The 22,775-nt window shown below is 35.9% G+C and overlaps 1 protein-coding gene across 2 annotated transcripts in view; it reads left to right on the top strand.

The window, feature by feature from the left end:
• WDR35 (WD repeat domain 35) overlaps positions 1 to 22,531 on the top strand; it is a 65,190-nt gene extending 42,659 nt beyond the window's left edge. For both annotated transcript variants that reach the window (XM_045980041.1, XM_045980040.1), the window contains 14 exons: positions 140 to 193; positions 2,241 to 2,350; positions 2,831 to 3,041; positions 8,791 to 8,871; positions 11,062 to 11,198; positions 11,511 to 11,714; positions 12,551 to 12,697; positions 13,337 to 13,469; positions 15,796 to 15,906; positions 16,776 to 16,940; positions 17,805 to 17,945; positions 18,824 to 18,980; positions 20,642 to 20,882; positions 21,186 to 22,531. In XM_045980041.1, the coding sequence (XP_045835997.1) occupies positions 140 to 193; positions 2,241 to 2,350; positions 2,831 to 3,041; positions 8,791 to 8,871; positions 11,062 to 11,198; positions 11,511 to 11,714; positions 12,551 to 12,697; positions 13,337 to 13,469; positions 15,796 to 15,906; positions 16,776 to 16,940; positions 17,805 to 17,945; positions 18,824 to 18,980; positions 20,642 to 20,882; positions 21,186 to 21,336 (2,043 nt within the window). In that variant the 3' untranslated portion in view covers positions 21,337 to 22,531. The remainder of the gene's footprint in view (positions 1 to 139; positions 194 to 2,240; positions 2,351 to 2,830; positions 3,042 to 8,790; positions 8,872 to 11,061; positions 11,199 to 11,510; positions 11,715 to 12,550; positions 12,698 to 13,336; positions 13,470 to 15,795; positions 15,907 to 16,775; positions 16,941 to 17,804; positions 17,946 to 18,823; positions 18,981 to 20,641; positions 20,883 to 21,185) is intronic.
• The last annotated feature ends 244 nt before the right edge of the window (positions 22,532 to 22,775 follow it).

The following is a 22,775-nucleotide window of genomic DNA, read 5'->3' as shown; positions in this document are numbered from 1 at the left end:
CTAGCACATAGTAGGTGCTCATTGAGTAAATGTTAAATCTGTAAATATATTGGAGGATTTTTCTTGGTGAATTGCCTACTACCTTATGCCAGATTAGTCATTCAATAAATATTTGTTAAAGGATAACGATTTATTTTAGGGTACCCGGGATCCGATTTGTGCCGTAACTGCATCTGATAAGACACTGATCGTGGTAAGTTCGAAGCAAACTGATTTTATGAATAATAATTGTTTAAATTATAAAAATAGATTCAAGTAATATGTTTCGGATTTGAATATCATCTTGTGGGCACCTAGCTTACTAAGTCCAACATAAGAAGTAAGAAAGTTTTAAAGATTGCCTCACAAATTGTTAAGCATTTGCAAAAATAGCTGTCTTTAAAATTGGTAGAATAGTGGCCCACTGGGGAGAGTTTGACACTGGCTTGAAGGAGCCACACAAGGGTTGGCAGGTGTGGGATGGATTGGACCGTGGTAGCAGGTCTTCGAAAGCTCCCTCCTCTCTGTGGCCTTCTGTTTTGTGTTAGAGAAGGGTTTTGGCTCAGCTACTTTCAGAAAACATAAAATGAAGAGGTAGTGTGTTTGCTAACCAGTAAGGCGAAGAAGTCTAGGGCAGTTTTCAAATAAAGTCACTGTTACAGTGTCTTTTCTTGAGCTCTAACATTTGAAAATATTAATTTTAGAACTAAATGTTTACTTTACTTTAGTAATGCTGGTGGAGTCCTTGAATTTGAATTATGTAATCAGAGCCTTAATAGTGTGTATTTAGTTACATTCTTTAGCCATTAGATAATTTTGTGGGGGACAAAGTCCTAAGAAGGTAGTTTTTTTTTTTCCCTCATCAGGATTTTTATAGCAGTTTGTCTTATAGAGCCTCTTCTTTTCTTTTTAGATTTTTTTTGTTGTATGGCAGATTTTTGTTGCTACTGTTGTGTTAGCTGTGTTTCTGACATTTGCAGAAATAAATAAACTACAACTCATATTAATCACAAAAACTGACATAATTCCTAAATGACAGAGTCTACCTAAAGAAACGTACTCAGATAGTTTAATACCAGCCAGAAGTTTAATGGAGAAAATATCTTCTGCACTTTAAACTTCTTTTCACCATTGAAGTGTAGAAGGTTTTAGAACGATTACTTTTTCAAACCTTTGAAACCACAGGACCCCTTTTTTCCAAAACAAAATTTTATTTCATTCTCCAATATGGTAAACCTTCTGAAACCCATACTGCCCTTCTATACATTAAAAAATATCCCCCTCCCTCTTCCAGCCTTTCTGATTGGCCCCTCTTGAGAATCAGGCTGCAAAAACAATGCCACTCTGATTAAAATGGGGAGCGGGAAAGATTGGCTGAGTGGGGCCCTCTGCTTTGTCCTGTTGTCATGGCCAGAGGCACAGAAGGGTTTGAAAACCACAGTTCTCTCTTGATTATTACACCAACTGTTGGTCTGTTAAGGCTTGCACGGATTTGCTTAGTAATTTATACTGTTTTATTTATTTATTTATTTATTTTTGAGATTTTGTTTATTTATTTGCAATAGAGAAAGAGCTTGAACCAGGAGATGGAGGGAGAGGGAGAAGCAGACTTCCCACTGAGCAGAGAGCCCAATGCAGGGCTCGATCCCAGGATCCTGGAATCATGACCTGAACCGAAGGCAGACGTTAAACCCATTGAGGCTCCCAGGCGGCCCTATATTTTATTTTTAGAACCATTTAAATTAATAGTCATTGTATCATTGCATTCTGATCATCTCCCTTTGCCACTAACTAGTATCAGATAGGTGGCTATAGATGAAAAATACAGACTTTCTTTCAATAACAACTGTTTCATATGGTGATCTTACATGATTTTATATGAAATTTAACTCAATAAGTGCTTTATATTTGAGCTTTTCATGTACCCTGCATATTAACCTAGACAACAAATGTAAACAACCCTTGTTATTTCTTTCTTGTGATATAAGCATTTATGTATTATGGAACAGCTAGGTTTCTGACTTCTTTCTTGAATGCTACTTGAAAAAAAATTAGATCCCCTTCAGCCACTTTGAAAGGGTTTGATTAAATTGGAAGATACATATGTAATCAGTAATGTGATTTAACATCAGAATTGGGAATTAGTTATGACACCATCACTTTGGTTTTGGAAACAAATGTATGGACATATAGAGAGACCTGTATTTGTAATTTAATTTCATTATGTAAATATGCTTTATAATCAAAAATAATTTCCATAGGGTCGTGAATCTGGCATCATTCAGAGATATAGTCTTCCCAATGTTGGTTTAATTCAAAAATATTCCCTTAATTGTCGAGCTTACCAGTTATCCTTGAACTGCAACTCTAGGTAAGTCTGAAAATTCTCCTCATGTAGTTATTGGGTTTAGAAGTTATCAACTAGGATTGTTGGATTTATATAAAAATACAAAGATGTGTGTTTATTTTAAACTTGCCTTATAGCTCATGTGATTTTACTATACTATGTTTATATTTCAATAGTTGTATTTATTATACTTTGTTTAGATGTTTTTCCTTAATTGGGCAAAATATAGAAATTCTGATGTAATACTTTAAATTGTTTGCATGTCAGTTGCTTTAATTCCTTTGGATATTTTTTCCTCACAAGGGAGCAAAATGGAGAGTAGTCCAAGTCTTCTATCAAATTTGTAAAAATGTGTTTAAAACCAGTTATTTCTTTAAAGCCAATTCTGCCTTCTTCCCAGATTCAGATGAACTGATTTTGCAGAACAGTAATGGGTAATTATATTTGTGATTTCTGATCATCATTTTACATTTTGTTTCCCTTCTCCAATGCCATTATTTGTAGTCGTCTGGCTATCATAGACATCTCAGGCATTTTAACTTTCTTTGACTTGGATGCTCGGGTATCAGACAGCACGGGACAGCAAGTCATTGGCGAGTTGTTAAAACTGGAGCGGAAAGATGTCTGGGATATGAAGTGGGCCAAAGACAATCCAGATTTGTTTGCAATGATGGAGAAGACAAGAATGTATGTTTTCAGAAACTTGGATCCTGAGGTAAACACAAGAAAGGAGCATTAGCAGTACATAAATAATAAGCCAGATACTGAAACCGATTTCCCTTTTGTTTCCTTAAGAGGTTTGTTGGTGTTGATTGCATGAATTTCTGAAAATAAATAGAAACATCTCTGTGGAATTGCAACGTGTTTGGTCTTAAGTGGGAATAATACTGATTTTTTAAGTATTCTCTGCTTTCTCTGAAAGGCACTTCCTAAGCATTTGTCTGTTCTTTTTAAAAGATGGAGCCATGGGTCTCTAATATATAGTCTTTATGTTTTCCTTGTCAGAGGTAAGAAAGAAAGGAAAGTCAGTAGTAACATTACCAGAATTGCTTAAAACAACCTAACCAAAGAAATGTGGTTTTGAAATGTCTTTGTGCTTTTCTTCTCTTTTGCCTCTCTGTGCACCTGAATTTGTGCTGCCTTGGTCTTATTTATATTCATAACCGCTCTCTCAACCATGAATCCTGGCCTTTTTCACCCTGATAATTTTATGAATATGTAAGTGTGGAGTGATTAAACTGCCCTGTCTGGAGTATCAGGAAGCCCCTTGCTCACTAATTTTTAAGTTATTTTTGGATTTTCTACTTGCAGCTCACATCAGCTAATTTTTAAGCTTGGAATTTTCCTGTCACTTGGTCTGCTCTGCATCAGCTGTTAGCATTCATGCTTAGGAAATTCAGAATAATTTGTGAGGTAGCCTAATCAAATATTGATTCGTTGAAATAAACCTTCTATATAATTTTTGAATAATTAATGGTTTTCAGTTTGGAATTTTCTCTATGCTTGCTGTACCCAACAGAAGTAAATAGTAAGAGATAAGTTGATAAATGCTGTATGTCATTAATTGATGTGTGGATTTACAGTTTGATTTTTGGAAAGAAATTGCATGCTTGGGCCCCTGAGGTGCCAAAGATCTTCTAGAGTAATTTATTTAGTGGTAAATTATTTGTCCCTTTAATATCCTAAATTATTTTCACATTTCCCCATTTTGGCTCTACTCACGATCTTTGGGTTGGAAAATGACCTGATATAAATTGCTCCCAAAGGCTTTGTTAAAGCTTTTAGGAGCCTTAAGGATCTTTGTAATTTTTAGTCCCTGAGTATGGTTTAAAGGAAAGGCATTCAGGGCTGCTGCATTTAACCTGTAAGCAGGGGCTTCTGTCACGGGTCCAAGGGAAATTTGATGCTTGCCACAAAACAAGTGTTAAAATTTGATAGGTAACCACAGGATTACCCCGAGGAAGGGAGAGGAATACTTTTTGAATGTTGGGGTCCTTTTTCCGTCGTGGGCCCCGTGTGTACTAAGTCAGAAATCATATGCCTGGATAAGTAGAGTGTTATGCCTGGCTTTCACAATGTGTGTGTAGCACACGTGCTGAGTCTAGCACCAGGGGAAAAGATATCTTGGCCTCGTGCAAAGTGATTCTTAGTTGTAACTGATCGGCTTTTTTTTTTTTTTCTTTTTGAGTTTGTTTCCTGGCTTGGCGAGTAGTTCAGTTTCTGTTGGATTTAGAGCTAGATGCATTTCTTTCAACCTTACCACTGACTGGATTTCTTTATAAATCCTGCTATTCTTTCATTCATCAGGACACTGGCTGGCTGTGATGCCTGCTTGGTTAGTTACCGTGCTGTTCATTCCTGTAGCTGCTTATTGACTGATCACGTCAATAAGAACACGCTCTTCAAAACCGAATTTACTGGGGCTGCTTTAGGGCATCCTATTCTTTTGTTATTCAGGAGATAGGCTATCAATTGACAGATACTAGTTAATGTATTTTTATCCATTTGAGTGTTATTATGAATTCTAGATTCATACTTTTAAGTTGTAGAGTTTTCTTTAGATTATATGCGAAAAGAAGGTGCCATTTGTATGTGAAGTTGTAATTCACTGATAAAGCACGTTTTCTTTGAGAGTTTGGAAATGAGTATTTGATGTTGATATTCCCTGCTTGATTATTTTTATCTCCAGTGATCCTCTCAAGGTACTAATTCAGCTCTTCTAGTCTTTTTCTTCAATCTTCCCTCTCACTGATGCTATTTCATATTCATTTTCCTTTCATATCTCATATTTTTGTCACTCACCCTCTCATTTTGACACACTTCTTTACCAAGCAAGGGGTTTCCAAACTTCTGTATGTATTCCCTCATATGTGCATAATTATTTATTTGGAAATTACATACATGATCTAGTACATTATGAATCACATCCCTGAAATAGAAATTTTAAAAGACTTTGGGGCGCCTGGGTGGCTCAGTGGGTTGGGGCCTCTGCCTTCAGCTCGGGTCATGATCCCGGGGTCCTGGGATCGAGCCCTGCATCGGGCTCTCTGCTCAGCGGGGAGCCTGCTTCCCTCTCTCTCTCTGCCTACTTGTGATCTCTGTCGGGTAGATAAATAAAATCTTTAAAAAAAAAAAAAAGAAATTTTAAAAGACTGAGAAAAAAAATAACAGGAAGTGAACTTTATTTTAAAATGTCATGGTGTTATGGGTCATGCTACCTTTAGCTAGTTTCTCAAACATAATGTACACTTTAATAGAGTGTGGAATTATTAACTTAGTGTAGGTCTCATGTTTCATAGTCTTGTTGATAATTTCCATTTTTTAACCGACTTTTTGTCAGACCTGATTAGACTGTCATTGTTTTCACTTTGTAATGTGGATAATAACCCCGGAATCTGTGCGAGGGGCGAGGGAGGTGACTGTTCTGCCTTGTATTGTTTGCTTGTCCTTGCATTATCGGTATCCCGCTAATCCAGATTCTTTGTGGGAGGATTTTTAAACCACATGTCCAATTTATGAGGGTTAGCTCAAAATGAGAAACTGTAATCCCTAAATCCACTTAGCTAGGTATGTACGAACTTCAGTATGTCACAATGTGCGAGGATTGAGGGAATAAGCACTTTCAGGGTACCTGTTATATTTTGCATTTTATGGGAACTTCTGACTTATGTACTGAATAAGAGGACATAATATAGTATAGATTAGTGAAGCTTTAAATACTTTCTTGATAAAATTAAATTTCTTGCACACTACCTAGGGGTGTGTCCTGCCCTTGTCAGCCACTGGTCTAAAACTTCATATTCAGTTGAAATGTGGGTGGATATCTAGTGAATTTTGGAAAATAAAGAGAATTAGTTGAGATCAAGCAGAAGTTGACTTTTTAAAAAAGACTTTATGTATTTATTTATGTGACAGAGACAGAGCACAAGTAGGCAGAGCAGCAAGCAGAGGGAGAGGGAGAAGCAGGCTCTCTGCTGAGCAGGGAGCCCGACATGAGGCTGAGATCATGACTTGAGCCAAAGGCAGCCGCTTAACTGACTGAGCCACCCAGGCACCCCAGAAGACTTTTTTAAAATCTGAATTACACAAATATTTGCAGATTTACTTACATGCCAATAGATTATTTTGAAAACTTAGTTTTTTTTAATTTCTCCTCCTTCCTGTATTTTCTTCCTTTTTCTTTATTTTTGGTATAACTTTTTATCCACACATCATCTTTTCTGACTTTATTTTTTGGCTACCTTGCTTTGTTTTTTCACATAGCCAAATATAAAACAATTTTGTAGGTATATTTGGATACACATGTAGTATCAAAATAATCCAGGTGTACAAAAGGCCTTTATAATTTATAAGAAATATGTCATTATATTCTTTTTTTTTTAAAGATTGTATTTATTTATTTATTTGAGAGAGAGGGAATGACAGTGAGAGAGCATGAGAGGGGGAAGTTCAAGGGGAGAAGCAAACTCCCTGCCGAGCAGGCAGCCCAATGCAGGACTAGATTCCAGGACTCTGGGATCATGATCTGAGCTGAAGGTAGTCACTTAACTAACTGAGCCACCGAGGTGCCCATATTCTTTCTTTTTGAATTAAATTTTGTTCTGATTCTCTCTGTGTGTTCATTGCTCATAAAGACATATTATTTGCCTTTACATAGTATAATTTTTTTCAGAAATAAAGGTTTTTTGTAAAAATTTCTCATATAATCAGCAATTTTTACTTTTCTTTCTTTCTTTTTTTTTGAGAGAGAGAGTGAGCACAAGCAGGGAGAAGGGTTAGAGGGAAAAGCAGCTGTCCATTGAGCAGGGAGCCTGATGTGGGGCTCAATCCCAGGACCTGGAGATCATGATGAAAGCATATGCCAAACTGACTGAATCACCCAGGCCCCGTAACAATTTTTACTTTTTTTTTTTTTTTTTTTTTTTTTTTTTAAAGATTTTATTTATTTATTTGACAGAGAGAGATCACAAGTAGGTAGAGAGGCAGGCAGAGAGAATGAGAGGGAAGCAGGCTCCCTTCAGAGCAGAGAGCCCGACGTGGGACTCGATCCCAGGACCCTGAGATCATGACCTGAGCCGAAGGCAGCGGCTTAAACCACTGAGCCACCCAGGTGCCCCCAACAATTTTTACTTTTTAAAAGAAAATAATCACTTTAAGACTCAATAAACAGATGTAGTTTGTATGCAAGAGCCTTATTTTTAAAGTTTGACATACTAAAACTAAATTTGATTCCATTTTTACCTGTAATTTCCATTTTTTTAGTATCTTCCTATTATAATTTTTGTAGTTTCTACATATAAAGAACTAAGTTTCAGAGTTATAAATTTAATATGTTAATTCCTTTGGATTTTGCTTACTTTCTGTTTCATGATATAGATATACACATACATTTAAAAAATTGCATTCTGGTATTATTTCCATTACTAGATATTATCTTATCCTTTCTTGGAGTTAGTAAGTATATTGAGAGTTTATTTTTTTTGTTTACCTAATATTTATACCTACTTTTTCTATAGGGATTTAGGGCAGCTACTTTACATTGTAATATGCATTTACTACACTTTTTTTCTATAAGCCTGTATAACAGTAGAATAAGAGGCTTGTGTAACAGACTTGTATATTTACATATTGGCAAATTAAGTCTTCTTATATAGAAAATCTATCAGGAGTGCTATCTGGCTAATGTTACAGAGGATGGACTTTTCCGTATGGTACAAGATTTCTTTGATATATGAGCTTAATTACAAATATAGTGTTTGTCAGTTTTATTAAGAATTAAATTTAATGTTGCATTGCATGAGTAATAATTATCTCATGGTATCGGGCACTTTTGGATTGAGAAAAATTGGACTGATATTAGCTGCTATTAGGGAATTAATATTGATTACATAAGGTATAATAATAGTAATGTGGCCATGTAAAGAGCATCTTTTTTTTTTTTTTTTTAAAGAACATCTATATCTTGGGGCACCTGGGTGGCTCAGTGGATTAAGCCTCTGTCTTCGGCTCAGGTCATGATCTCAGGGTCCTGGGATCGAGTCCCACATCGGACTCTCTGCTTGGCAGGGAGCCTACTTCCTCCTCTCTTTGTCTCTGCCTGCCTCTCTGCCTACTTGTGATCTCTCTCTGTCAAATAAATAAATAAAATCTTAAAAACAAAAAAAAACAAAAAACAAAGAACATCTATATCTTTTAGAGATATGTACTGAAATATTTAGGGGTAAAACTGTCATGATTGTCTATAAATTTACTTGATTTACTTTAAAATACTTCAGCCAAAAAATTGACTGAAGCATATTTAGCAGATTGTTAATAATTATTTAGATGATGGGTATATGGATGTTAATGACATTCTTTCTACTTTTCTGTTGGTTTGTAAACATTGGTAATAAAATATAAAATCATATATTAAAGGAAGGAAAATTTTGTACAATTTAACAAAACATTTGTTTTTATCTTTAAAGGAGCCCATTCAGACTTCTGGATATATTTGTAACTTCGAGGATTTAGAAATTAAATCTGTTCTTTTGGATGAGATAATGAAGGTAATTCTTAAAAAGCAACGGTGTTTCTGTTGCTGGCTTGGCTGGGATTTCCTTTTTCACCAGACAGTGTAGTGTCCCTTTTAGGAATGTGGATCGACCCTGCTCTGTCAGTTGTTCCACTTTTAAACAAGCTCCTTCACCTTTCTGAGCTTCATTTTCCTTTCTTGTTTACAAGCCTCGTTTTTTTTTTGCCTCTATAAAATGTGAAAATAATAGTACCTATCTTCCAGGATTGTTATTGTCTAAGGTAACATGTAAAAAGCACTCACCACAGTGCTAGGATCATGAGCTCAAAAAACGGTAGCTAGTTGTTGTTGTCATTGTTTTTATATTATCAACAGAGGAACAAAGAAATATTTGACAATTTAGTGTTTTGTAGTTCTAGGATACTTCTGTAGCTTTTGTTTGCAGAGCCACTATCCTATTTTTTTTTTTTTAGGCTTTGTAAAATAATCCATTTCTGATTCCAGATACCCTTTTGAGCCTCTACTTCGGCCTTCACTGACCATCTTTTGAGAATTTCTTTCTCTAAGACTGCATTGAAAAGAGTTTGACCTTCATTTTGTGCAAAGCATTTACTTTGCATTATGCAAAAGGCATTTACTACCATGCCTCGTAGATATTACATAGCCCTCACTTTTAGATGAAGAAGGCTCTTACTGGGTAAAATGATTTGCCGAAAGTTCATCTGTTCGTTGGCTCAGGAAATGCTTACTGGCAGTGCGCAAGATGCAGTTCCTGCCTCAAGTAGAGGGCCTGGGGAGATAGACAAGAAATTCAGCAACCAGACAAGGCATGGGGGTGCTTAGTCTCTTCGGCACTTGTGTCCCTTCAGAGGTCTGCAGTGAGAGAGCGCTGGGTCAGTTCTGAGTTGGAGTGATGTGAGTCGCACAATCGGGTGTTGTCCTGCATGTTTGATGTGTGTTATCTCTTCTAATCCTCACAACTCTGAGGAAGTAAGTTTGATTATTATCTTCATTTGTTTGATGAAGAATGTGAGGCTTGGAGAGATAGACTAATTTGCCAATGACACCCAGTTAGCAGTAGACCGGAGACATGATTTGACTCCAAGTCGACTGGCTTCAAAGCTGGTGTGTGTAATTGGTAGCACTGGCAGAGATCAAGAAGGGGAGCGGTCATGGGGGAGGTTGGCCCTGGTTGTAAGAGGCCTTGTGTGCCTTCTGTGGAGTCTGGACTACATCCTGGAGTCACTGGGGGCGTGAAACAGGAGAGTGACATGATTGGGTTTCTATTTGGGGAAGAGGGCCTTGGCTTCCTGGGTGGGCACGGGAGGAGGGAGCACTGTAACACGTTTTAGAAATAGTTGTCACATAGCCAGTGAGCAGTGGCATTGGGATTTAAGCTTAGGTCTGTTTGAATCCAAACCTCATGCTCTTTTCATACTGCTTTCTGTCTTGTGCCAGGGATTTCCCGGAGAACTTCTTAGCTTCTGAATGCAATGGTTTAGTTGCAGGGTGAGGAGGGGCACACGCAGCTCAGTTCTGGGAACCATTGAGGCGCATGTTTCATTTTTTCTTTTCTTGGAATATGTAGGATATTGGTGAGTTCATTATAACTGTTTGCCCACTAGCTAGCTCTTTCCTGCAAGCCTGGCCTTCAAAAAAAATTTTTTTTGGAGGGACCAGCTTGCAAAATTAAGAAAAGGAAAGAGGTGAGGAAAACTAACCCTTTTTCTTTTATTTGTTTATCTGCTGCCCAGCAGCACAGGGAGCAACAGTTTCATTGCTCCTGGCAAGGAAAGAGTAGATTAATGAGTGAGGAGAGGGGGCTGTGGGTAGAGGCCCTGGCACATGTGTTTTCTGCCCTGATGGAAACCACAAGACTCTGGGCGAGAAGAGGATAGTAGTTCCTGGGAACGTGACATTTAAGCGAGGGAAACGAGGCTGCATAATTATAAGACACCCCTTCCTCCACCACTGCCTTTTTCCCATAGGCAGCCTCATAGCCGCAGGAGGAACTTCACTTGTGGGTTGTGGGTGTTTTCCAGACAACTTGAAAGACCCACACACTGGAATAGCTTTTCTTCCCATTGTGGTTTACAAGGTGGTGTAGTTGTGTGTGTGTGTGTGTGTGTGTGTGTGTGTGTGTGTGTGTGTGTTTTACTGTAAAAAAAAACACATGCTCTAAAGGCAGCCATTTGACTTTCTTTCTTCTCATGTTTACTTTTAGAATCCTGAACATCCAAACAAGGAATATATAATTAACTTTGAGATCCGGTCCTTGCGAGATAGTCGAGCATTGATTGAGAAGGTTGGAATTGAAGATGCATCTCAATTCATAGAGGACAATCCACACCCCCGACTTTGGTATTTAAAAATAAAAAATCTTCCTAAATGACTGGTGTATGCTTTTAAAGTGTCAGTTCGATTGTCCCCCATTCTTGTAGTAGCCTTCATGGGGGTAGACGCCCATTCCTGCTCTTCTTTTTAAAATACAGAAATTCACTTCAGATGTGGAAGTACTCAAAATGAGCATAATATTAAGTGAAACATGTATAAATGTGTTCATGGCTTCCCACTGTGTTTGACAGGAAACAATAGGGATAGTAATTGAATTCTAGTTCAAGACCCGTTTATCGGTAATTGCAATAAGATTTCCTGTTTCTTTTTGTAATGAAGGCGCCTACTGGCCGAAGCAGCCCTTCAGAAACTGGATCTGCACACTGCAGAGCAAGCATTTGTGCGCTGCAAAGATTACCAGGGCATCAAGTTTGTGAAGCGTCTGGGCAACCTGCAGAGTGAGTCCATGAAGCAGGCGGAAGTTGCCGCCTACTTCGGCAGGTTTGAAGAGGCGGAGAGAATGTATCTTGATATGGACAGAAGGTAAGTCACGAAGGTACAGGCACCCTGAATGCTTTGGCGTTCGTGATTTTCTTGTGCAAATGAGGAAGGTACCGTAGACTAAATGTATCATACCATTTCTTTGGAAAATAATTTCAGTTTGGATGACTGGCTGGGGATTCCACAAGCCCCACATTAATTTACATTTTGTAATTTGGAGGCCGTTTTCTTTTCTGTTTTTACATATATTAATGACTGACCATGGATTTTTTTCATTTGGTAGGAAAACGTAAGACTACAGTGACTGGGGGATTTTATCCTTTATTACGCAGCCCAATAGTTGGGTTTTCTTTTTTCGTTTAGGCCTTTACTTAAGTTTCTGTTGTCAAGGACCATGAACGGTACTTAGGGATTGGTTTTTATTCCCATGTTCATTTTAGACTTACATAAGATAACATATGAATTTCATTTCAGCTGTAAGCATTATGTCTGATGTTTATTAATAATATTATTTGTACTTCCGGGAAATCCCTAATACTGCATAAACCCTGAAAAGAAAGATAAAACCAAATGTGTTTATATGTGGGTTTTTAAATAAGCCTCATTATGTCTACAAAATTGATGAAAAGAAATGATTAGTATTGAAATCATTATTTTGCTAGGAAAATTGAATTCTAGGAAAATACAGGGCAGGAAATCAAGTCCTTTACCCTATTTCAGGTTTTCCCATTTCCTCTTTCCTGGTTAAGTTTCTAAAGTGTTTGGCAACGTACATTGTCAGTTCACTGCTGTGTATTCTTGTTCCTTGGAATTGAACCTGGCACGTGGTGGGCAGTTATTAAATAATTTGTCAAATGAATAGATGTTGTCATTTGTAGAGATCTTGCTATTGGCCTTCGGCTGAAACTAGGAGATTGGTTTAGAGTCCTCCAGCTTCTGAAAACTGGATCTGGTGATGCAGATGACAGTCTCCTAGAACAAGCCCACAACGCCATCGGAGACTACTTTGCTGATCGACAAAAATGGTATGTAACCTGTGGGGACCACCTTCTCCATTCATGCCGCACTTAACGTGGTAGCTGCCTGGGCAATTCCCTGTGACACGATGCTGGGGAAATTGAAGGCCGTCCTCCCAGATCCTAAAATCCAAACAGCTTTAGATCCACACTGAGGAGCAAGAGATCCTTTGCAGTTTTCATACTCACAAAATGTGTGCGTAGCTTCAGGCCGCCTTCTACTATTTAAGACCACAGTGTGCATTTCAGAGACATTATATGATTTACTTCTGAAAAAGGTATAAAAAAATTTTATATTTGGTTGTTTTATTGTAGATTATTTGCAGATATCATTGACTTTTATTCTGAAGTTTTCATTTTAATCAATATGCTTACTTATTTCCAACAGTTTTTGGAAGTAAACCTGTTTATCAGATTACAGCAGTATTTCTTAAGAATATCCAAAGGATGTTGCAGCCAAAATATGCTTCACAGTCGTTAGACATTTTCCCCCTGCACTTTGTATGCTTCAAAGACATACCGTAACTGAAAGTGGTAACTAGAGTATTACTAGTAATTCTAATGAAGGAACATTTTTGGTGAAAATGCTTATTTACCAGGAGATTCACATTAGTTTTAAAAGTTTTTGCTTTTTAAAATTTTCTGTAGGTTGAATGCCGTACAATATTACGTACAAGGCCGGAACCAGGAACGTCTAGCTGAATGTTATTATATGTTGGAAGATTATGAAGGATTGGAGAATCTTGCCAGTTCACTTCCAGAAAACCACAAGTTACTTCCAGTGGGTATTACAAATTGTAGTTTTTAGAGTTGGTAGGTTATTTTATAAGGTTTTTATGTTACAGTCAGGAAACATCCCCTGCCACAAAGAAAATTTAAAATGAACCTATAATCTTATAGTTTCTTAGATGTGGAATGATACTTTTAATTGTTTGAATAATATGTCGGTATTACAGAATGCTTGAAAATGGAGGGAAAATTAGTCATATTCCCACAATTTAACATGTTCACAATATTCTCTAGGCTTACCAGTTTTATAAAATCGCTTTTAAAGTTAACTGAACAATGGAGGGCATGTATTGCATGGAGCACTGGGTGTGGTGCATAGACAATTAATTCTGGAACACTGAAAAGAAATAAAATTTAAAAAAAAAGTAAAGTTAGCTGAACATGAAATATTTCCAGCAAAAATGATTTCTTGTCAGATATTTTCTTCAAAATGATCTGAGCTGTGTATGTATATATTTGAAATTTGCTATAACAAAAGTTAAAAAAGATAGCTTGACTTTTTATTAGGTTATATTAACAATAAAGTATTTAATGTTAAAAGAAACAAAAAGCAGAGTTTTGTGGAACTTTGTTTCAAATGTTCTTTTTAAGCGTCTTAATTGCTGAATGATGTTAATGAGTTGATATTTTATTTGTTTTATCTAAAATGTAAATTACTGAGTTGTAAAATACCTGTAGAGTTAGCCTCTCTCAGCTGCAGGGTCTAGACATATGTCAGTTGTGAGTTCTACCTCAAAAATTTTGTCAATTAATAGATGAATGAGTAGTAGAATTCTGATGATTTGGTTTTCTCTATTGTGAATCAGAGCAGTTATCCCTGTAATAATGGCATTTTCAGGTACCTTTATTCTCAGTCCTGTGCTTTCATGAGTAGGAGAGAAACTGAAATTACTTAAAACCCTGGGTCTTAGGACAGTGTATCCTACATAAATGTCACAGTTAGGTGTGTCTGATGATGCAGAAAGAATGTTGCTATAGAATATCCAGAAAAGTATTCTTACTGAGTAAATACAAAGTAATTATAGCTATAGATAATAATTAAATAATTAAAATGATTAAAAAGTTTTAGTAGTGCAAATTTTAAAATCACGTTTTTGGAGGAGCTTTTTAATAATATGGTTAAGTATGGTAATTTTTTTTTTTTTAGTATTGTAAACTTTAAATCAAGTTTTTGGAGGAATTTTTAATAATATGGTAAAATGTACATACTATTTAAGTGGGGAATTCAGGGTGCAGACTATATATAACACGGTCACAATACTTACAGCAGCTCACACATACATAGAGTTTCATAGGACAAAGATGTTAGGAGATTACATCAGACTATTGAGATAGATTTCCTATGGGTAGTAAGATTATGAGTAACTTTACATTTTTGTGCTTTCTAACTTTTTTTCTTTTACCGTGAGAATGTGTAACTTCATAACCAGAAAAATACAAATATTACTTTTAAAAAAGATAATTGGATCCAAAATGTACTTTTATGATTTTCCCCAAGTACTTTTTTTTTTTTTTTTTTTAGATTTTATTCGTTTATTTGACAGAGATCACAAGTAGTCAGAGAGACAGGCAGAGAGAGAGGAGGAAACAGGCTCCCTGCCGAGCAGATGTGGGGCTCCATCCCAGGACCCTGGGATCATGATGTGAGTCGAAGGCAGAGAATTTAACCCACTGAGCCACCCAGGCGCCCCACCCCAAATACTTTAGAAATGAGGGTAGGGAGAGAAAAGCTCTGATTAAGTAGATATTCAGAAAGAAAAAGAAAATTGATTTTCTGAAAATGGAGTGTAAGCCAGATGGGTATGGTCGGCTTTTGTTGTGGTCTCCCTCCTCACCATTCCCTTGCAAGGGAGCTCTGTTTTGGATCTAGCTTCCTGAACTAATGAATGGCCAGTTTGTCTGGGGTGTTTCTTTGGAGAGGTATGTGAGAGCGCTGTGAATGTGAGATTTCCCTGAAGCCTCTAATGACGACCATTGATTATACCATCGGTTGCTCTAAATGTGTTTTTCACACACTGGTATAGAGTTTGTTCCAGAACTTGACATTTCTGTAAAGTTGCTACTGTACTGGAAGAAGGAAAGAGTGCTGTAAGTTCAGGACCTGGTTAAAATTCAAATCTGCGGCATGAGCCAGCGAAACACTGGTTTTTTAGCATCCTTTCTGGTTTGTAGCCTCTGTCCCTGTGTATGTTTCAATGAAAAATGACTGTAACCACCCGTCCATTTAATACTCATATGTCCCTGTGGAGTTTTGTAAATGAAAATATAAGTGATTTCCTTGGTCTGTGAAATCTGAGAGTAATGTTCTGTCCTTACAGGAAATAGCACAGATGTTTGTGAGGGTTGGAATGTGTGAACAAGCAGTGGCTGCATTTTTGAAGTGTAATCAGCCAAAGGCAGCGGTAGATACCTGTGTACATCTCAACCAAGTAAGGAACTGAAAACTGAAGTCCCTGTTCATCCTCTGAGGCTGTCGCCAGTGTAGGGTTGAGGAGCCAGATACGCTCTTACTCTTCTGAGCACCTAGAAAATGTTGGAGTTTGCATTTACCTCTTGAAGTGCTACCATTAAGGGTGACCCGCTCCTAACTAACTCAATATGGGGACAAGCCCTATGCTGCTAGTCTGGCAAGTTTTTGTCTGGAAGTAATTTCATAATCTGTATTTTATTAGGGTTTTGTTTCCAAAGAAGGACTAGTTGATGGTCATTGCAAGAGGAAGGAATTGAGTTACCTTATCAATATTTATTTTGGCAGATCTATTTTCCTGTCTCTTTATAGAAAACATATATTTGGTATTTTTAAGAGCCGGAATTGAACTAAAAGTGCGGAATTGTGGAAATTGCTGAATATCCGTGTATTCTTTTAAGTATTGAAGTATTTTATAAAACTCCATTTACTTTTTAAAAATAACTTTGAAATGTTAAATCTGATAGAAGATTTTCTTAACTGATTACCTATTTTGTTTTACTGTAAGCAAATGTAGCTTTTTCTTACCCCTTCTTGGTGCAAAACTGAATTATAATATCGTGATTATAAACTTCAAAGTTTTCCTTTTCCGATGTATTTCCTAAGCAAATCAGAATCTTACATCGTTTCATCATTTTGACACACATTTAATTTATAGAATCTATAATTGCTCTGATTTTAATTAAGCTTCTTTAAAAAAATGTACCAGTTTTTAAAAAATTTTGATGTAGTATTTTTAATTACTATAAATGTAAAGCTTTATTATATGAACTTTATGACATCTGTGACTATAAATGCTTGGGTAACTGAATGGTATATTTTTCCCTCTAGTGGAACAAAGCTGTTGAATTAGCTAAAAATCATAGTATGAAAGAAATTGGATCCTTGTTAGCGAGGTATGCGTCTCATTTATTGGAAAAGAATAAAACTCTTGATGCCATAGAACTCTATCGGAAAGCCAATTACTTTTATGATGCTGCTAAACTGATGTTTAAGGTAATATAATAATCTTGGTGAGTACGTGATATATTCTAGTTACCAATGTTTTCTTGTGTATTAAAGAAAACATTTTCCATTTTCTTTGAAAACAAATACTTGTGATAGTAAAATCCCTCTGGTTTTATTACTGCTATATCTGTGTGTTATCTTAGTATCATTACCTTTTACTAAAAAGTCTGTTTATTAGTGTTAGCACCTTATTGGTACCTAAACAATTGAATATTAATCCTGAAGTTAACAAAGAATTACAGAATTTACAGGGACAATAAAATATAAATTCCCTTAACTGGGAATTAAATCCTGTTGATAATAGAATTTTGAGTCCTTTTAAATGTACACATTTTAAAGACATTACATTTTTTCATAATATGCATTTGGAGGGAAGATGACTAGTATATGGTAATGTATGCAAAATATACATTGTGTTCTGTTTTTTCCCATTTGAGTTAATGAAAAAGGGAAGGGAAAAACTCTCCTCAGTCTTCTAAATAAATCTTCATTTCAGAAGGCTGTACCATGTTAAAGTCCTGTTATTTCAGTATACTTGGAACATCACTTATAAAATCTCATGGAAAATGCTTACCCCTTCCATGAAAATTTTCTTCATTGTGACTTAAAAGCATTTGTAATTTTCTGAGATTGTTATGAGTTGTAATTCCATGGCCAAATGCTAAGAAAAGGACGGAGTCCTTAATAAGCTAAAGAGAAGAACGTGGGTTTTAAAATATTTATCATAAATGGGTAGTACTTATGTTCCATCCCACCGGTTTTCTCTTTTTATTAAAGATCAAATTTCAGAAATGATTGTACAAATATAATTTCATTAAGGAATGTCTTCCCATATTCTTTAAATGTTTAAAGATTGCAGATGAAGAGGCAAAGAAAAGAACCAAACCGTTACGTGTCAAGAAGTTGTATGTCCTATCAGCTTTACTCATAGAGCAATACCATGAACAAATGAAAAATGCCCAAAGAGGAAAAGTTAAAGGAAAGAGCTCAGAGGTAAGGTAGAATGCCACAGAACATGAAATCACCTCATGTTTTTAAGGGAAAAAAACAAGAACAAACAACCAAACTTCTCTTTATGGACAGGCCATTTAATTTGCTTGTTTGCATTTATTTGCTTAAATGGGAGGAGGGAAAGGAATGACTGATTTGGAATTAATACTCAAATTTAGAAATTTCTACTTAGGAGTACTGAAAATGTTTTCTGCAAGACTAATCTGTAGCCTTTGCTTTCTAACCAGTGAGTTTTAGAAACTTTCCTAGAATGTGTGTATTATTTTAGGTATAATGAATCTCTTATTAAATTAAAGTTTATACTCCATTCTGTTTTCAAATTTGACCACATCATGGGTCACGGTGTATTGTGTGTTGGATCACCATGAGGTATACTTTTACTATCTTACAGTTTTATTTGTCAGCTACACCTGAGTAAAGCTGAAAGAAAATTTTTTTAAATATATTTTTTTAAGATCTTATTTATTTATTTGTCAGAGAGAGAGAGAGAGAGCGTGCGAGCACCGGCAGGTAGAGTGGCAGCAGAGGCAGAGGGAGATGCAGGCTCCCCGCTGAGCAAGGAGCCCGATGTGGGACTCGGTCCCAGGACGCTGGGATCATGACCTGAGCCGAAGGCAGCCGCTTAACCAACTGAGCCACCCAGGCGTCCCAAGCTGAAAGAAATTTTTGATTATACTGGCTTAAAAAGATGAATTCTAATGGGGACAAAAATCTGTAATCTATAATGAGAGTTTTGTAATGATAAGGAAAGAGAAGAACTTACTTGGATATTTTAAAGTATAACCATTTCAGAAGCTCTGTTTATTGGAATGACGGTCATGGTTTTGCTGACAGAAAATGTGGGTCTGCTTGACTCATAGGCCACTTCTGCTTTGGCTGGTTTGCTGGAAGAGGAAGTTCTGTCTACAACTAGTCGTTTCACAGATAATGCTTGGAGAGGGGCCGAGGCTTACCACTTCTATATACTCGCCCAGAGGCAGCTCTATGAGGGATATGTGGACACTGCACTGAAGACAGGTGGGCATATGACCGAAGGTATAGAATATGTGTGAAAATGGTCACTTGAATATGAAGGGCCGGCTCCTTCAGTTTGCCCGTATGGTAATTTCAATAGCACTTTTATCTATGGGTTTGTTTTCGTGTTTGAGATTTGCTACCTGTAATTTGTTTTGTGCTTTCCCCCTTTTGAAGCACTTTTAATTTTTTTTTAATACATAAAAAGTAATCATTATGGTTCACATTAAAATCAGGAGTCTGAGATAAGCAAAAAAACCGTCTATAGCATTCACTATTCTATTTTTTTAAAGTTAAACACTTAATAGCCCTGTCCATATGCTTTTGAATATATATCTATTTTTTGTTTGTTTTGTTTTTTAAATAATATCAGGAGTATAACAGGCTATACTTTTATGTCCTTTTTGAAAAACATTGATATGTTCTAAGATATTTCCATATTAGTAGCTTTCCATATCATTTGATTTTTTTATTAAAATGACACTGATGTAAGAAAAAATTGACATGTAGCAATTTAAGTCAAAACAGAAAAAAATACAAAGAAAAAGGTAAAATAATCTAATAACTTGTAAAATAATCTTCTAACTCCGACATAATGATTGCTAACGTTTAGATGAACTTCCTTTTAGACATTTCTTCATGCCGACAAAATTGTAGATAGTTTTCCTTAAAATATTATCATTCATGTTATTCAGGAGCTTGCTTTATACCCTGTGGTATATGTTGCAGTCATGTTTCCATGTCGACAGAGATCTATGTTATCATTTGTATTAGCAAGGGGACTGTAAAGCTTTTTTAAATTGGTTATTATACACAGGAACCATTTTTGTTTTTGTATATTTATAACTGACCTTCATTTAATTTTAACTGATTGCTATGTGGTATAAATTATGCAGTTATGTTTAAAATGGTTGTATTTTATGTAACCAATGCACAATTTCTAGACTTATAAGGCAAATTAGAACTTTAGTTTGAGAGTTTTCACCTACTGGATGAAGAAATCCACATGCAATCTATTAATTCTGTAACATATTTTAAAGAAAAATTGTTTCTCTAGCATAGAAAAGGTGAAAATGAGATATGACAGCTGTCAAAATAAATTTTCTGAACTGACAACTTAATAGGCTCATTGTCACTTCTTTTTTTCTCAAAGTTCTGTTGTTTTGGTAAGATAAGCAAAAAAAAAAATCTGTTCAAAGACATGCAAAGAAAAAACATGATTTCATGGTGCTTTGCTTTTTTACCAAAAGGAAACATGATATTATCTTGAAAATTAAGACTAACAGTATAATATTAATTCACTTTTTTTGGAAGGCCACAGAAATTTCTAATATATTTATATGAAAAAAAGATAATGTTTTGACAATAATTTTTATTTTTTTGTCTGTGTGTGTACTTCTAACCAGTACAGCATGTGCGTCATTTGGTGGTGGTGAGTTTTGTGGCACCTGAGTTGTTGGCTAGCCTTACAGAACTGTGAGATCACGTAACTTACTTCCTTCTACCAGTCCTTTGAACGACTGCCATTGCTTTTTTTTTTTTTTTTTGAAGTTCATAAAAGTTCATGTAGGTTAAACTAACACAGCTTAACATAAATTCTTTTCCATCCATGATCATGATATTATGATTACTTTCCAAAATCTAAATTGTCCTCTTTTACCTAGCCCTTCACCTGAGAGACTATGAAGACATCATCCCCGCCGTTGAGATCTACTCTCTGCTGGCGCTCTGCGCATGTGCCAGTAGGGCTTTTGGTACTTGTTCAAAAGCTTTTATTAAACTGGAATCTTTAGAGACCCTCAGTTCAGAGCAAAAACAGCAATATGAAGATCTTGCTTTAGAAATCTTCACGAAGCATACTCCGAAAGATAATAGGAAGTCTGAATTGGACAGCCTTCTTGAAGGGTAGGCTGATTGTAATTAATGTATATCATTCATCTGATTAGAAGCTGGGATTTCTGTAAGTTTAATAGTGTGATATAATAATTTAAGCACTGAATTTTGAAGTAATTTTCCTTAAGATTATGCCCTGTGTTATTTAGTCTTCTGAGTATATTAATGCTTTATTTTCTCATTGTAAGAAAAGTTTTTAATTGAAACTTGCCTGGAGATGCTTTTTTCATCCCTTAATTTTTAAAGTGTAATAAGTAGTTTAAATAATTAGAAGTTTTAAAGCATAATTCATCGTTTTTCTCTTTGTTTTTACAGAGGGGAAGGGAAACTGCCAACCTGTGTTGCCACGGGAAGCCCCATCACCGAGTACCAATTCTGGATGTGCAGCGTGTGCAAGCACTGTGTTCTGGCACAGGAAATAAGTAACTACAACTTCTGTCCCTTATGCCATAGTTCAGTGGGATAAAGAAAGGACAAATTGCCTATGACTGTAAAATACATGTAGCATATATCCATAGCTATGACTGTATATATAATGATGGATTTTCATACATTTTATATGAAAACCAGCATCACTATTTTATAGCTGTGTTGTTACACAAAGCTATATGTATACATAATACATACATGTATATATATCATACAGATGTTATATATACATAACATATAATTTTGTGTAAATATACTACTATGAAATAATGATGCTGATTTTCATATAAAACATATGGAAATCAGTCTTATTTCCTGTCTGTCTTTCTATCTGTTATGATTACATGATAACTATGAAAATATTCCAAATAAGAAATTTTTCTCACCGTTTCAGGCTTACTGACTCATCAGAAACCTTGGCGGGGTTGGGTGATGAGAAAGCGGGAGTGGGGCAAAGTTGAATTTAGGGAATTGACATAATCTGTATTAGAAGGTTAAACAATTGTAATATTAAAATGAGCTCTATTGTTAGTTGTGTTTCATTAAATAAGTATCAAATGTCTTCTATATTTTATTTTCAGAAGTGAGAAGGCACTTTAAGTTTTTTTTTTTGTAATTTGAATTGTTTCTAATAGCCTTATTTTTTTGTATAGCTTTTCCTTTTTTATCTACCCTTTTGGGCTCATCTGAGAGATGGCATTTAACATGACTCTATATTGTACAGAAAACTTGGCTCTTTTTATAATGATAAAATTTATACAACAACATCCATTTTGTACTTACAGTTTTAGTTGAAATATTGTCTCTAAGCAGGGCCCTTCCTTTAAACAACTCTAGGGTGCGGGGAATGATTCTTTCTGGGTCATGTGTCTGTTATGACTTATCATCATTAATTAAAAAAGAAAAAATGGTAACCAGCAATGGGTAATTTCTTAACCTGTTTTATGAAGCTAACAGCGTTCTCTATTTATTTCTCATGAACTACGTCCTTTCATTTTTGTGTGGCTGCAGGCTAAACTCTAGCACTGTGTCATCACTATTATTTCCTCAAGTTTGGCTGATGCTTAGTAGGGATAATGAATAAAAATATGCCACATTACTCTTGCAGCTGTGGTATGCAGGTTAGTCACCTCTCTCAAAGTGCTATGTGTTGCGTGCTTTAGAGACAAATTAAGCCCATCGCAGATTGAGAATAGCGAGCTCTGAGAAGAGGTTTAGAGCCTAGATGAGCTTTTGGCAGTGAGCTCATATGCCTAAATAAAATGAGAGGACCAGAAATCTTAGAAGTCTCTGTCTGTGTTCAAGGGCCTTGTGGGAAGTTACCGTAATGCAATGTTAGCCTCCAAACATACTACGAAGCAAGCCATTCTAGAAGTCATGGAGCAGAAAAGGGTACAGACCAATGAAGATGTTTTAAATAACATGGTTTATTGAATCAATTTGAAATGCACAGTGACAGACAAGGAGAAAGTGACT

Source organism: Meles meles, chromosome 15, assembly GCF_922984935.1.
Source record: "Meles meles chromosome 15, mMelMel3.1 paternal haplotype, whole genome shotgun sequence".
Taxonomy (NCBI): domain Eukaryota; kingdom Metazoa; phylum Chordata; class Mammalia; order Carnivora; family Mustelidae; genus Meles; species Meles meles.
This window is presented reverse-complemented; position numbering and strand designations above follow the sequence as displayed.